General features: G+C 33.4%; 3 protein-coding genes across 4 annotated transcripts in view; 1 reads left to right on the top strand and 2 right to left on the bottom strand.

The window, feature by feature from the left end:
- The window catches only part of Trim9 (E3 ubiquitin-protein ligase Trim9), a 751,598-nt gene extending 746,060 nt beyond the window's left edge, over positions 1–5,538 (bottom strand). The window contains exon 1 of one of the 2 annotated variants that reach the window (XM_075297069.1): positions 5,337–5,538. The gene's annotated coding sequence lies outside the window, so the exon portion shown is untranslated. The remainder of the gene's footprint in view (positions 1–5,336) is intronic. The other variant, XM_075297070.1, reaches the window with a different exon arrangement.
- Positions 5,539–5,894: 356 nt separating this feature from the next.
- Positions 5,895–8,359, top strand: Lrr47 (Leucine-rich repeat 47). Its single transcript, XM_075297067.1, has 2 exons — positions 5,895–6,638; positions 7,415–8,359. The coding sequence occupies exons 1-2, from the start codon at positions 6,066–6,068 to the stop codon at positions 8,135–8,137; spliced, it is 1,296 nt and encodes a 431-aa protein (XP_075153182.1). The 5' UTR covers positions 5,895–6,065; the 3' UTR covers positions 8,138–8,359.
- Positions 8,360–11,718: 3,359 nt separating this feature from the next.
- On the bottom strand, positions 11,719–14,058 carry LOC142226831 (malectin-A). The gene is made up of 3 exons (XM_075297059.1): positions 13,908–14,058; positions 13,244–13,766; positions 11,719–12,826 (listed from the first exon to the last, which is right to left on the bottom strand). Exons 2-3 carry the CDS (start codon positions 13,643–13,645, stop codon positions 12,206–12,208), a joined length of 1,023 nt encoding a protein of 340 aa, XP_075153174.1. The 5' UTR covers positions 13,646–13,766; positions 13,908–14,058; the 3' UTR covers positions 11,719–12,205.
- Between the last annotated feature and the right edge of the window lie 313 nt (positions 14,059–14,371).

The following is a 14,371-nucleotide window of genomic DNA, read 5'->3' as shown; positions in this document are numbered from 1 at the left end:
TTTGAACGGAATCGGATTAAATTTGCTCTTCCAAGAGGTTCCGGAGTTCAAATCAGGGGATCGGTTTATATAGGGGTTATATATAATTATGGACCGATGTGGACCAATTTTTTCATGTTTGTTAAAAACCATATACTAGCACCATGTACCAAATTTCAGCCGGATCGGATAAAATTTGCTTCTATTGGAGGCTCCGCAAGCCAAATCTGGGGATTGGTTTATATGGGGGCTATATATAATTGTGGACCGATTTGGAACAATTTTTCATGGTTGTGAGAGACCATATACTAACACCATGTACCAAATTTCAGCCGGATCGGATGAAATTTGCTTCTATTAGAGGCTCCGCAAACCAAATCTCCGGATCGGTTTATATGGGGTCTAAATATAATTATGGACCGATGTGGACCAATTTTTGCATAGTTTTTAGAGACCATATATTTACACCATGTACCAAATTTCAGCCATATCGGATGAAATTTGCTTCTATTAGAAGCTCCGCAAGCCAAATCTGGGGATCGGTTTATATGGGGGCTATATATAACTATAGACCGATGTGGACCAATTTTTGCATAGTTGTTAGAGACTATATTCTTACACCATGTACCAAATTTCAGCCGGATCGGATGAAATTTGCTTCTCTTACAAGCTCCGCAAGCCAAATCTGGGGATCGGTTTATATGGGGGCTATATATAATTATGGACCGACATTGACCAATTTTTGCATGGTTGTTAGAGACCATATACTTACACTATGTACCAAATTTCAACCAGATCGAATGAAATTTGCTTCTCCTAGAATCTCCGCAAGCCAAATCGGGTGATCGGTTTATATGGAGGCTATATATAATTATGGACCGATGTAGACCAATTTTTGCATAGTTGTTAGAGACCATATAAAGGGTGATTTGTTAAGAGCTTGATAACTTTTTTTTAAAAAAAAAACGCATAAAATTTGCAAAATCTCATCGGTTCTTTATTTGAAACGTTAGATTGGTCCATGACATTTACTTTTTGAAGATAATTTCATTTAAATGTTGACCGCGGCTGCGTCTTAGGTGGTCCATTCGGAAAGTCCAATTTTTGGCAACTTTTTCGAGCATTTCGGCCGGAATAGCCCGAATTTCTTCGGAAATGTTGTCTTCCAAAGCTGGAATAGTTGCTGGCTTATTTCTGTAGACTTTAGACTTGACGTAGCCCCACAAAAAATAGTCTAAAGGCGTCAAATCGCATGATCTTGGTGGCCAACTTACCGGTCCATTTCTTGAGATGAATTGTTCTCCGAAGTTTTCCCTCAAAATGGCCATAGAATCGCGAGCTGTGTGGCATGTAGCGCCATCTTGTTGAAACCACATGTCAACCAAGTTCAGTTCTTCCATTTTTGGCAACAAAAAGTTTGTTAGCATCGAACGATAGCGATCGCCATTCACCGTAACGTTGCGTCCAACAGCATCTTTGAAAAAATACGGTCCAATGATTCCACCAGCGTACAAACCACACCAAACAGTGCATTTTTCGGGATGCATGGGCAGTTCTTGAACGGCTTCTGGTTGCTCTTCACTCCAAATGCGGCAATTTTGCTTATTTACGTAGCCATTCAACCAGAAATGAGCCTCATCGCTGAACAAAATTTGTCGATAAAAAAGCGGATTTTCTGCCACTGATTTTGGTAATAAAATTCAATGATTTGCAAGCGTTGCTCGTTAGTAAGTCTATTCATGATGAAATGTCAAAGCATACTGAGCATCTTTCTCTTTGACACCATGTCTGAAATCCCACGTGATCTGTCAAATACTAATGCATGAAAATCCTAACCTCAAAAGAATCACCCTTTACTTACACCATGTACCAAATTTCAGCTGGATCGGATGAAATTTGCTTCTATTAGAGGCTCCGCAAACCAAATCTGGGGATCGCTTTATATGGGGGCTATATATAATTATGGACCGATGTGGACCAGTTTTTGCATGTTTGTTAAAGACCATATACTAGCATCATGTACCAAATTTCAGCCGGATCGGATAAAATTTGCTTCTCTTAGAAGCTCTGCAAGCCAAATCTGGGGATTGGTTTATATGGGGGCTATATATAATTGTGGACCAATTTTTGCATGGTTGTGAGAGACCATATACTAGCACCATGTACCAAATTTCAACCGGATCGGATGAATTTTGCTCCTCCAAGAGGCTCCGCAAGTCAAATCTGAGAGTCGGTTGATATGGGGGCTATACGTAAAAGTGGTCCATTTTCAATACCAACCGACCTACATCAGTAACAACTACTTGTGCCAAGTTTCAAGTCGATAGCTTGTTTCGTTCGGAAGTTAGCGTGATTGCAACAGACGGACGGACATGCTTAGATCGACTCAGAATTTCACCACGACCCAGAATATATATACTGTATGGGGTCTTAGAGCAATATTTCGATGTGTTAAAAACGGAATGACAAAGTTAATATACCCCCCATCCTATGGTGGTGGGGGGGGGGGGGTATAACAATTAACTCTTTAATCAAACTCGGAAGACTAACCCCCATTTTCATGAAGCTCCTTTAGTGCTACGTTAGCTAACTAATTTTTAAACCGATCTATGGAAATATCTGTTATCTTGTCTATACATTAATGGCTGGAAATTTTTCAGTTAAAGTTAACTGGAGAAAAGATATTTGCAATTTACTTTCTGTTAACTGACAGTTAAAGCCTAACGGCGCTACATGAAAATGGTCGTAAGTCACTTAAAAAGGTTATTTTTTTTAAATTTTTAAATAAAAATTTATTTCAAACAATACATTTTTTAATCCAGGTAAAAACACAAAGTCAGATAAGAAAGTAATTGAAAATAGTTACGTTTTTAATGCAAGAAATTAATTGAGTTTTGCAATCAACATCAATTAAATTTTTTAATTGAAATTTTCAAATTAAATCAATTAATTTTTTAATCAAATATTTTTATTTGATTCGAATGTGACCCCAAGATTCTTGGGGTCACATTCGACAGCCTTTTCAGGTCAGTTGTCCATGCCACTTCTTAGTTTCGAGCAAGAGCCAGAAAAAGACGGCCAACACTGTTCACAGTATTCTCGATTACTCAAAAATACTTTTTTTTATAAATCTGACCTGAGAGCACCAGATTTGAGAGCCCCAGATTTAATTTTCAGCTAAATTGAAACATGATTTTGTGTATTCGAGTTATTAAAATAGCAGCCAATATTTGCTATTTCATCAGATGGATCCTACATCCCTTTTTTCCAGCAGATTTTGCTAATGTGTCTACTGTCAAATTCTTGGTTAATCTTTTGAATTACAATTCATCATCGCAGAATTCTTCAGGGTACACTTCAGAAGTAAGATATGACCATCGAATCTTAATGAATGAGACTGATTAGGCATTCAATAACTTAATGTCACAACCCTGAAAACTGAGCTTTTCGTTTTTCGCTCTATTAATCTAGGGAGGCTAAACTATTTACCGGTTGGAAAAACATGCGAAATTTTCTAAATGCTAAGGCGATACCGGCCAGCGAACTTGTTTTATCGATAAGTGCAAATCGATTCCATGACCAAGTGACATACAGAATTGTCACTTGCTTTACTGTCTGTTTGGCTTGGTTTTAATCCCATGAAATTTTTAAGCCAAGTCTGCCAAAGCTAACCATTGAAAGAGATGCTAAATTTACTTTGTTGAACTACCAAGAATGGTGGGAGTTTTATAATTATCAAGAGTTCTTTTGCGTTATGCTGTAGCACGCAAGCTACTCGGCAGAAATGTATGTGGTCTCAGTTGGTACATATCAATTTAAAATTTGTTAAAAAATTTATCGTTGGGAAAATTCCCCTGTTGGGTAGGTTAGTTTAGGAGCCACCGTGGTGCAATGGTTAGCATGACCGCCTTGCATACACAAGGTCGTGGGTTCGATTCCTGCTTCGACCGAACACCATAAAGTTTTTCAGCGGTGGATTATCCCACCTCAGTAATGCTGGTGACATTTCTGAAGTTTTCAAAGCTTCTCTAAGTGGTTTCACTGCAATGTGGAACGCCGTTCGGACTCGGCTATAAAAAGGAGGTCCCTTGTCATTGAGCTTAACATGGAATCGGGCAGCACTCAGTGATAAGAGAGAAGTTCACCAATGTGGTATCACAATGGACTGAATAGTCTAAGTGAGCCTGATACATCGGGCTGCCACCTAACCTAACCTAGGTTAGTTTAGGTGGCAAAACGTTTTTAGGCTCAATTACACTATCCACTCCAATCTGACACCATAGGTGGTGAACTTCTATTAGTGCTGACCGTTTCCATGTTTAGCTTAATGACAAGGGACCTCCTTTTTATAGCCGAATCCGAACGGTGTTTCACACTACACTGAAACCATTTAGAGAAGCTTTGAAACGCTTAGAAATGTCACCAGCCACCAGCATTACTGAAAGGCGTTAAAAATACTGCTGTTCGCTCGAAACTGGAATTGAACCGAGTACCCTTTTGTGAAGAAAGGCATGCTGACCATACTCCATTGAGCCCAGTGGATTCATTAAAATTTAAAATTTTCCTCATTGTGCAAATTGTCCTTTGGGAAAATTCTCCCGTGGAAGCCCGATTTTTGAGAATATTCTGTTCATTGTGATACCACACTAGTGAACATCTCTTTTATTGCTGAGTACTGCCCGATTCCTTGTATAGTTCAATAACGAGAGGCCTCCTTTTTATAGCTGACTTCCAAAGGAGAACCTTTGACACAATCAGCACTGAACATTACCGAGAGTAGATAATTCACAGTTGAAGAAAAACAATTTTATCTTAGGTCGAAATTAGGATTGAACCCTTCAACCCTAGGTATGCAAACGGACATGCCTACAATAGCATGATTTGACATAGTATTCCTTTGGCCAAACTGTTTGCTATGAAGCTTCGTTCGTAGGACAGTTTGTCCTTTGCGAAAGCTTTGGCCAACCGTCCATTGGAAAAAAAATTACTTTTTGGCAAATAGTCCTGGGCCAAATTGTCCGTTGAAAGAGTGAAGTGTTCTGACATTGGTCAAATTTATCCATTAAGAAAGTTCTAGAGTTGGGCAAATGCGCTTTACAAAAGTTCCCGGTTGGTCCAATTGTGGGATGACAAAAATTTCTACGGGCAAATTGTTGGTTGTAAGTTCTGCCGCTGGTTAAATTGTTCGTTTGGACGGTTTCTTCCTTTATTGTCGGTATGTAAAGTTTTAACGATGGTCAAATTGTCATTTAGTAAACGTTCCGTTTAGGAAACGCCAATTTGTAAGTTCTTAAAGACCTCCCATTGGCCAGGAACTAGTCTCCTTAGATTTTATATTAGAATTTCAATGCACTCACCATTTATCACTTATCCGATGTTTCTTTCCATTCTATAAAACTACAATAAAATATCTAGTCCACTTCAAAATTCATTTCTAAAATCACAATTATTTCTAACACGCCCGCAATATTAAGAAAACTTCCAACGTTATAGTTTGAAAAGAATTGTAAACAAACCGTTACGGGATTCCACAACTCACACACAGCATGCAGCTTTTGTATATCTTCAAAGAAAACACAACTATTTGAAGTATACAAATCTAATTTGGAAAAGACGGACAAAAATATTCAACCTAAACAAAAGGAATATATTTAGATGATTGTCATAATTTTATTAAAATCACAATTTAGTTCTTATTTATATAGCACACCAATATTTCGGTTATGTATATGCTAAAAAAATTTTATTCAATGTTTTAATATCACCGAACTTCTATATAAAATTACAGTTTGAAAAGAATTGTAATAAAACCGTTAAAATGTTTAAATGGTACTGGTTTGTGCAACTCACACACATTTAACACTCTCGGCAGCTTTTGTATATCTTCATAGGAAACACAAACAAAATCAGCTGTTTGAAGTTTGCCAATCTCACAAACAGAAAAGGCGGACAAAAAGATTTAGCCAAAACAAAAGGAATTTTGCTAGGGTTTTGTTTTGTTCAAAAATCTATAAATATTTCTTCCTCACCTATGTGTTCATTATAAAACAAAATCAGAATCATATTGTGCATATAGCAAGATCATCATGAAAATCCTTTGTGAAACTCAAGTTCACAATCGTCTCACCCAATCGAATAAAACTCCCCGCATGGTAAAGGCCACTTTGGCGGTGGGTTTTAATATATCGGCCAAAGATGTCACAGGCGAAAGTAATAAAGATTTGGAGATAATACTCTTCACGCCACAGGATAAGACCGGGAGACGTTACAAAGTCAAGAATAACATCGAGAAAATGTTCACCAAATTCTTGAAAGATGGAAAGGCAACCATAAGTTTTAAACAGCCAGCCGAAAATCTTATGATTAAATGTGATCCTATACAATTGAAAGGATTCCTACAGACTCTCAAGCTGGGCTTGGAGGGTAAGGATTCACTTAATTTGCGTATGAACATTGCCGCAGCAACAGCCATTCCACAAAAATCCCAACCACAAACAAAAATGAATATCACAAGTCGTGGAGATTATCCCACGAAAGGATTTCCCAGGACGTTGAAGTCGCTGACAATTACAGGCATTAAACTATGCAAAGTAACGTTTGAGATTTGTTCGCTTAGGAATTTGACATCATTGAATTTGAGTTTCAATTCCATTGAGAAGGTGAGTACGGGGGAGTGGGTATTTATAATGACTCCGTGTCACATACATTAGATCATGCAACTTCATAAGTAAATTTTTTGGCCTTTTGCTGCAAAGCTAGGGTAGCAATAAAACTAGGAACCTCTTGATCAGGCAGCATACCAGACAGGTCTGAACAGATTCATGAGGATACTGTAGCTGAAAAGGTGAGTTACCAGGATAATGCGGAGTCCTACCACCACCCATAGCGGCGTAGGAAAGAGACCTCTCACAGCAGACTAGGGTAGATTTGGCCCAACTAAGATCAGGCAAGTGCAGCAATTCCTTCAATTCCTACCTATCAGTTATTGATAGCAGCGTAGCTGAGGTGTGTCTCTAATCAGGGGCCTTGCCGCTTGCCCGGCCAAACCTAATCGCCTCACTCTGGACGCATCTCATCTTAGACGCATAGTTCCTCGATCTGGATACAATCTGTACCGGTTTTGGGGCTGATCCAGTAGCCCATATTAGAATTTCTGAAAGGTCCAATCAACCGGCTAATATGTATCTCGACACAACAAATTGGCTGAACGATTTTTTGAAAATTGTAACCCAATAATTTTTCGAGGTGAAGTTTTTCTGAATGGCTGATTCATACAATGAAATGCCAAAAATGTGGAATCCTTGTGTATTATGTACATTGTAAATATTAAACTATTCAGAAATGAAAAGTGAATTAATTAATGGAAACAACTTTAGCTTTAAATTTTATCTTTTTTAATTTAATTCGTATTTATTTATTTTTTCTCTAATTACAGATTCCCAATGAAATGGGTCGTCTATCGCTGACCGAATTAAATCTGAACAATAACAATTTAGGCGAATTCAATTCTTGGCAATGGCTAAACGGTAAAAATTTAAAAACATCACTGAAAGATCTCGATCTATCGGCCAATAAAATGGAGTACTTTCCTCCCTCCCTAATCAAATATGAAAATCTAGTCACGCTGAAGCTTAACAATAACCTTTTGAAACGAATACCATTCGGTGTGAGACGTATGTTCAACTTACGTTTTGTTCATTTATCTTCAAATCAATTGGAATCACTGCCTGCTGCCTTTAATAATGCTCGTCTCGATATGTTAGATGTTTGGGGTAATAATTTTCAACCACAAAAAGAATACGATTTATCGAACTCGGGAAATAGTTTAGGAAACGAAGCTGCAGCATCCACAACATCAACTGTACAAAATTTACAAAAAGCTTCACCCTTATGGCTTTTATCTGCCCGTGCTGTGTCTCAACATAAACTGCCCTACTCATCAGCCACATTGCCATGGATTTTGGTTGATATACTAACGGAGGCACCCAAATGTGCTTGTGGCAAATTATGTTTTGGAGATTCAATATTAGAGAGAGCAGCATTGGCAACTTTTGAAAATGTCAAAAATTTAGTATTTAGTCGGGATCGTCTAATTTATGCCGATATAGTTTTGTGTGGTGCTTTATGTGGAGGTCGTAAACAGATCTTGGCCACATAGTAGTGTGTATACAGTTTTTGTTTTGTTATTTCTTTATATTTAGATTACTCTACGCCTCATTACTCTCATTTTTTGCACTTTTGTTCATTCATTTATTTATCCTCTGTTTCCCATTTCTTACAATTAGTTTTTTTTTACAATTATTATACAACTGTAGAAAAATAGAAATAAATTTGAATAAATAAATATAGGCTTTTATAAGCAAGAGATTAAAAAATTAAAGATTTGTTTGGAATAATGGAATTTTTCTACGGGGGGCGTTTTAAAAAATGGGAAAAATCAACGTTCATTTTCGAATGTCGTCTATATAAAAATGTAAATATTCGCTATGTAGATTTATTAGTACTATGTACAATTCCGAATTTATGGGCTATCTGAGCAAAATAGCTAAGCTGTAGAGGAAACCTCATCAAAAAACTAAGGACGTATTTTGATGAGGCACAGTCGTGGGAATTAATTTCCATAAATAAGAATCGCATCATCGGTCATGATCCAATCCCAGTTTCGATCGAATACCAAAAAGCTTTTCGGCGGTTTATCCTCTGTCATCAATCCTTGTATCATTACTGAGTCTTTAAAAGATTTTCTAGGTGGTTACACCGCAATATGAAACACAGTTCGGTCTATGAAAAGGAGGCTTCTTGTCATTCCAGGTAAACATAGAATCGGGCAGCATTCATTGATAAGAGTGATGTTCACCACTATGGTATCACAACAAAGTGAATTGACCTAACCTAAGCCCATTTCGGACCAGCAACATATGTACAATTAATTAGCCAAGTAAAAATCACATTTTTTATTATTTTTATTTATTTATTAAATTTAACTTAGCTTATATAAATATAAGGCAAGTATAAAGAAAAAAAGAAATAGCATTAGCTACAAAGGCTATCAGCTAAACATTTTGATAAAATATAAAGGGAAACAGTGAAAATTTGATTTTACATATTATATAATTGTGTTGGTACGAGAAATGAAATTATATACTCTATTTATGTTATCTAAAGAAGGTATTTTTAAAATGTTAATTCCTTTATGTTGGAGCACCATTTTGTCTTGATATGTAAGAAAGCAGCACGTTTCAAGAAGATGTTTAATGGAGGTTGTATTTTTACATCTGCAGCATTCATTCTTTGTATTTTCGTTGAGTAGGTGCTGATGGGTGCTAATTGTGTGACCCATTCGTAGGCGAGAGAATATACGGATTTTCTTTTTGTCTGCATTTGTTGGATATTGAGGCGCGGCATAAGCCGGGTTAATATATGTATAGTGCTCGTGGTGGTAGTTTCTGAGATTAGACAATGTATTTTGTTTATGTGTTGTGATGATACATTTTTTAATGTCTTCTTTTTCGATCAATGTGTCAGTTAATATTGGTGAGGAACAAGCGAGTTTAGCCGCGGAGTCAGTATGTTTCCGTGTATGCCGGCATGTCCTGGTATAATCACATTTTTTACAAAATTTTATTTCTATAGAAAATTTTGTCAAAATTTTATTTCTATAGAAAATTTTTGCAAAATTTTATTTCTATAGGAAATTTTTGCAAAACTTTATTTCTATAGAAAATTTTTGCAAAATTTTATTTCTATAGAAAATTTTTGCAAAATTTTATTTCTATTGAAAATTTTGTCAAAATTTTATTTCTGTTGAAAATTTTGTCAAAATTTTATTTTTATAGAAAATTTTGTTAAAAATTTTATTTCTATGGAAAATTTTGTTAAAAATTTTATTTCTATAAAAAATTTTGTCAAAACATTATTTCTATCGAAAATTTTGTCAAAGTTTTATTTCTATAAAATATTTTGTCAAAATTTTATTTCTATAGAAAATTTTGTTAAAAATATTATTTCTATAGAAAATTTTGTCAAAATTTTATTTCTATAGAAAATATTGTCAAAATTTTATTTCTATAGAAAATTTTGTCAGAATTTTATTTCTATAGCAAATTTTGTCAAAACATTATATTTATAGAAAATTTTGTCAAAACTTTATTTCTATAGATTTTTCAAAATCTAATTTCTATAGAAAATTTTGTCAAAATTTTATTTCTATAGAGAATTTTGTAAAAATTTAATTCCATACTTTTTTTTCAAAATCTTACTTCTGTCGAAAATTTTGTCAAAATTTTATTTCTATAGAAATTTTGTCAAAATTTTATTTCCATATTTTTTTTTCAAAATCTTATTTCTATAGAAAATTTTTGCGAAATTTTATTTCTATAGAAAATTTTGTCAACATCTTATTTCTATAGAAAATTTTTGCAAAATTTTATTTCTATAGAAAATCTTCTCAACATCTTATTTCTATAGAAAATTTTTGCGAAATTTTATTTCTATAGAAAATTTTGTCAACATCTTATTTCTATAGAAAATTTTTGCAAAATTTTATTTCTATAGAAAATATTCTCAACAACTTATTTCTATGGAAATTTTTTGCAAATTTTTATTTCTATAGAAAATTTTGTCAAAATTTTATTTCTGTAGAAAATTTTGTTTCTATAGAAAATTTTGTAAAAATTTTATTTCTATGGAAAATTTTGTTAAAATTTTATTTCTATCGAAAATTTTGCCAAAACTTTATTTCTATAGAAAATTTTGTCAAAATTTTATTTCTGTAGAAAATTTTGTCAAAATTTTATTTCTATAAAAAGTTTTGTCAAAACTATTTCTATAGAAAATTTTGTCACAATTTATTTCTATAGAAAACTTTGTCAAAATTTTATTTCTATTTAAAATTTTGTCAAAATTTTATTTCTATAGAAAATTTTGTCACAATTTATTTCTATAGAAAATTTTGTCACAATTTATTTCTATAGAAAATTTTGTCAAAATGTTATTTCTATATAAAATTTTTTTGCAAAATTTTATTTCTATATAAAATTTTGTCAAAATTTTATTTCTATAGAAAATTTTGTTTAAAGTATTATTTCTATAGAAAATTTTGTCAAAATTTTATTTCTATAGAAAATTTTCTCAACATTTTATTTCTATAGAAAATTTTGTTAAAAATTTTATTTCTATAGAAAATGTTGTCAAAATTTTATTTCTATAGAAAATTTTGTCAAAATTTTATTTCTATAGAAAATGTAGTCAAAATTTTATTTCTATAGAAAATTTTGTCAAAAATTTTATTTCAATAGAAAATGTCAAATTAGTATTTGTATAGAAAATTTTGTCAAAATTTTATTTCTCTAGAAAATTTTGTCAACATTTTATTTCTATAGAAAATTTTGTCAAAATTTTATTTCTATAGAAAATTTTGTCAAAGTTTTATTTCTATAGAATATTTTGACTATAGATTTTTTTTCCCAAAATAATTTCCTTTAATCCACTGATTAAAAGACTAATAGATAAAAACAATATTTTTTACATCATGGTCATTTCTAGGTCAACATTTTTATTATTTTCAATTTATTTTAGCTAAATTTCATATTAATAAAAATTTAATTTAATTTTACTGTCCAGCAAAATCGTTGATACATAAAAATAGTATTGCAAATTTCCAATTCCTTTTTTTGGGAAAATAATATTAAAAATACAACGGCACTAATGAAGCGTAATTAAAGTCTTATACAAGGAAGAGTTTCCAACCAAACGTTTAGAATACAGCCAACAAATAATTGTAGTAATATTATTAAAAAAAAAATAAACCAAAATATCTAAATCGCAAGGAACATATTAGGTATACAAAAAAAATAAATTAAAATTAAATAAATGCTATAAGTACTTTTTTCCAAAATAAAAGATCATTGTGAATATTTATGTAAAAACTAAAATTAAAATTAGCTTATTGTTCATCCCTTTTAAATTTACAAGCAGAAAACTTGTAGCTGGGGCATACAAATAAATATTAATGCATAATAGATCCAAAAATACAATTATATGTCATGTATATAGAATTTAAAACAACTCCTAATGTGAACATAAACAAAAAACACAGCTCTCTGTTGAAAATGATATAAAAAATGTTTTGAAATTGCCGAAACAGCTAGTGGTGCATGATGGTGGCACGATGGTTTTGCAATAGGAGAATACATTCGGGCATATGTTCAGAATCATCTTTACCACTTCATAATTTGCAAAGGCAGAACAATAGAGGTATGAAACAACCTATGGCCACAAATACAGGCATTAAAACCATCGAGTCTTCCGATGTATAGGGATTTGGTTGACGAGGTCCACTAGTTTTGGAATTTCTACGATTATCCTTGGTTAAGTAATCCATTTCGTCATCAATGCCTTCGCTCTCATGATCATAACTATCTTCCAGGGTTTCATCTTCTTCCGATTCTAGGAGTTCTTGGTTCAGTTCTTCTTCTATTGCCTTTTTACTGCCTTTTGCCTTTTTACTTTGTGTATGAGCATTGATTTCATGTTTCTTTTCTTCTCCAAAACCATCATCGAAATCTTTTGCTTGCTCATTTTGAAGGGGCATTAAACGTGGAATTCTATGTACATCTCCTTTGAATAAAGCAAAAGCATTAATTTTTGGATTATCATAAGATCCCTTAATGAATTCTAAACGTATCATGTTATTGCGTATATCAGATACTTCATCTTTGTAATGCAGCTTGCCGCGAGATACAGTGAAAAAGATGTATTCGTCATGGGCTGTACCACGGCCAACTTGAGCAAATATATCCAGATTGGAGACAATTTCATGTTGTCGATTTAGCACAACATCGAAGACCTATAAAAAGATGAATGATAGTAATTTAGATTCACAATATTACTTTAGTGGAAATGTAAATACGATTTAAAAAAAATTAGATAAATATCAATAATTGTCAGATCTAGAACTAAGCAATGAGATATACTGCTGATCGAGAGTATCTCCAGACCATTTAGAGGATTTTACACAATAAAAGATGGCAGTTTTAATGGAATATTGTTGTGGGTTTAATTCCTACGGATAGTAGAATTCAAGTCTAACACCTAAGATAACATTTTGCCCTAATACCATAGAAAAGTAATTGAGAAATCTTATAAATAGAATATAAATATTTTTAATTAATAGATTATAATTATCAGCAGCAGCAAGTCGACACCATAGCCCTTATCAACTCTTGAACGCCCCTAAAATGCATGAATATGTCACCGTACTCACCTTCATATTTGGCTCATTGAAATACACTTCACAGAATTTCAAAATTAATGCATAATTGCCATCACCTTCCAGGGGTAGATCATAACCAAATGTAGCGGTATGATATCGTTCAGTTCGATAAAGCACCTCATCTTGTTCCGGCACACGGCCAATAATCAATAAATGATTACCATAATCCGATGCAGTACCCACGTCCAAGGGATCCGATTCATATAGTATACCATGTTTGTCGGTATGATCGTAACCACCAGAATTTACAGCATAAATTACTTGTAAGTCCCCTGCTTGAGCAGCTCCCACAAACAGAACCAGGCACAGAAGAAAAGTTGAAGTCTTTAACATAGTTGTTGTTGTTTTTTGATTTTTTGCTGATGACCTGGCAATGGCAAAGTCCATTATCATCGTAGAATTAGGGAAGTAATTCAAAACAGCATGAATTAATTATTATGATAATCCGGGACGTTGACGTTTTCCTCCTATATGCAAATGGCTGGTAAGACAGTGGTACGTTTATTTTGGTCCCCTAAAAACCAACATACACAGAATCGTTGTACAATAATTATTTATATGTGATACGCTTGATTTCCGTTCGATTGAATGGGAAAAAATTCTTTAATATCATTGTATTTAATGACACTGATTTGGATTTTGGTGATTTGTTTACCTTCTTGCAGCGTGTTCCAATTTTATTTTATGTATGTATGAGTGCATTTACATCATGCTGCCCTCCCCCTTTCGAAAAAATTAATATTAAAGTAGTGGCGACGTATCGCTAGTATACCAGCTGATCATATTAAACGCGATATACGTAAATGCACAATAGCGCAATAATAAAGTAAAAGCATTGGTATCCCTGCCAGCATTTCAATGTTCCATTTCATCCTAATCGCTACCACAGACTCGTAAGTGACACTGCAACAATCGCCAACTGTGATAGAAAAAGAAAATAAAGTGCTGAAAATATAGTTATTACGCTTAAAATTGTGAAAAGTAAATTGGTGAACAATTTTTGACTTTCCAAATGGAATAAAGTGATAGTTTTTCAAATATTTTTCCAGACACGCTGCCTCCATTGGGAATAAAAGTACTGGTTGATAGACGCTACAACATTTAACTTACAACTTGTAA

The sequence above is a fragment of the Haematobia irritans genome, chromosome 2 (genome assembly GCF_050003625.1).
Source record: "Haematobia irritans isolate KBUSLIRL chromosome 2, ASM5000362v1, whole genome shotgun sequence".
NCBI lineage: Eukaryota > Metazoa > Arthropoda > Insecta > Diptera > Muscidae > Haematobia > Haematobia irritans.
Note: the sequence above shows the minus strand (reverse complement) of the source record. Positions and strands in the feature narration are given on the sequence as shown.

What these genes read in the sequence shown, in the direction of transcription:
- LOC142226831 (XM_075297059.1), bottom strand. Translation starts at nt 13,645, where the DNA reads ATGATAATGGACTTTGCCATTGCCAGGTCATCAGCAAAAAATCAAAAA. An exon ending in TCAATGAGCCAAATATGAAG is followed by an intron (nt 12,827 to 13,243) that starts GTGAGTACGGTG and finishes ATCTTTTTATAG; the next exon opens with GTCTTCGATGTTGTGCTAAA.
- Lrr47 (XM_075297067.1), top strand. Translation starts at nt 6,066, where the DNA reads ATGAAAATCCTTTGTGAAACTCAAGTTCACAATCGTCTCACCCAATCG. An exon ending in GTTTCAATTCCATTGAGAAG is followed by an intron (nt 6,639 to 7,414) that starts GTGAGTACGGGG and finishes CTCTAATTACAG; the next exon opens with ATTCCCAATGAAATGGGTCG.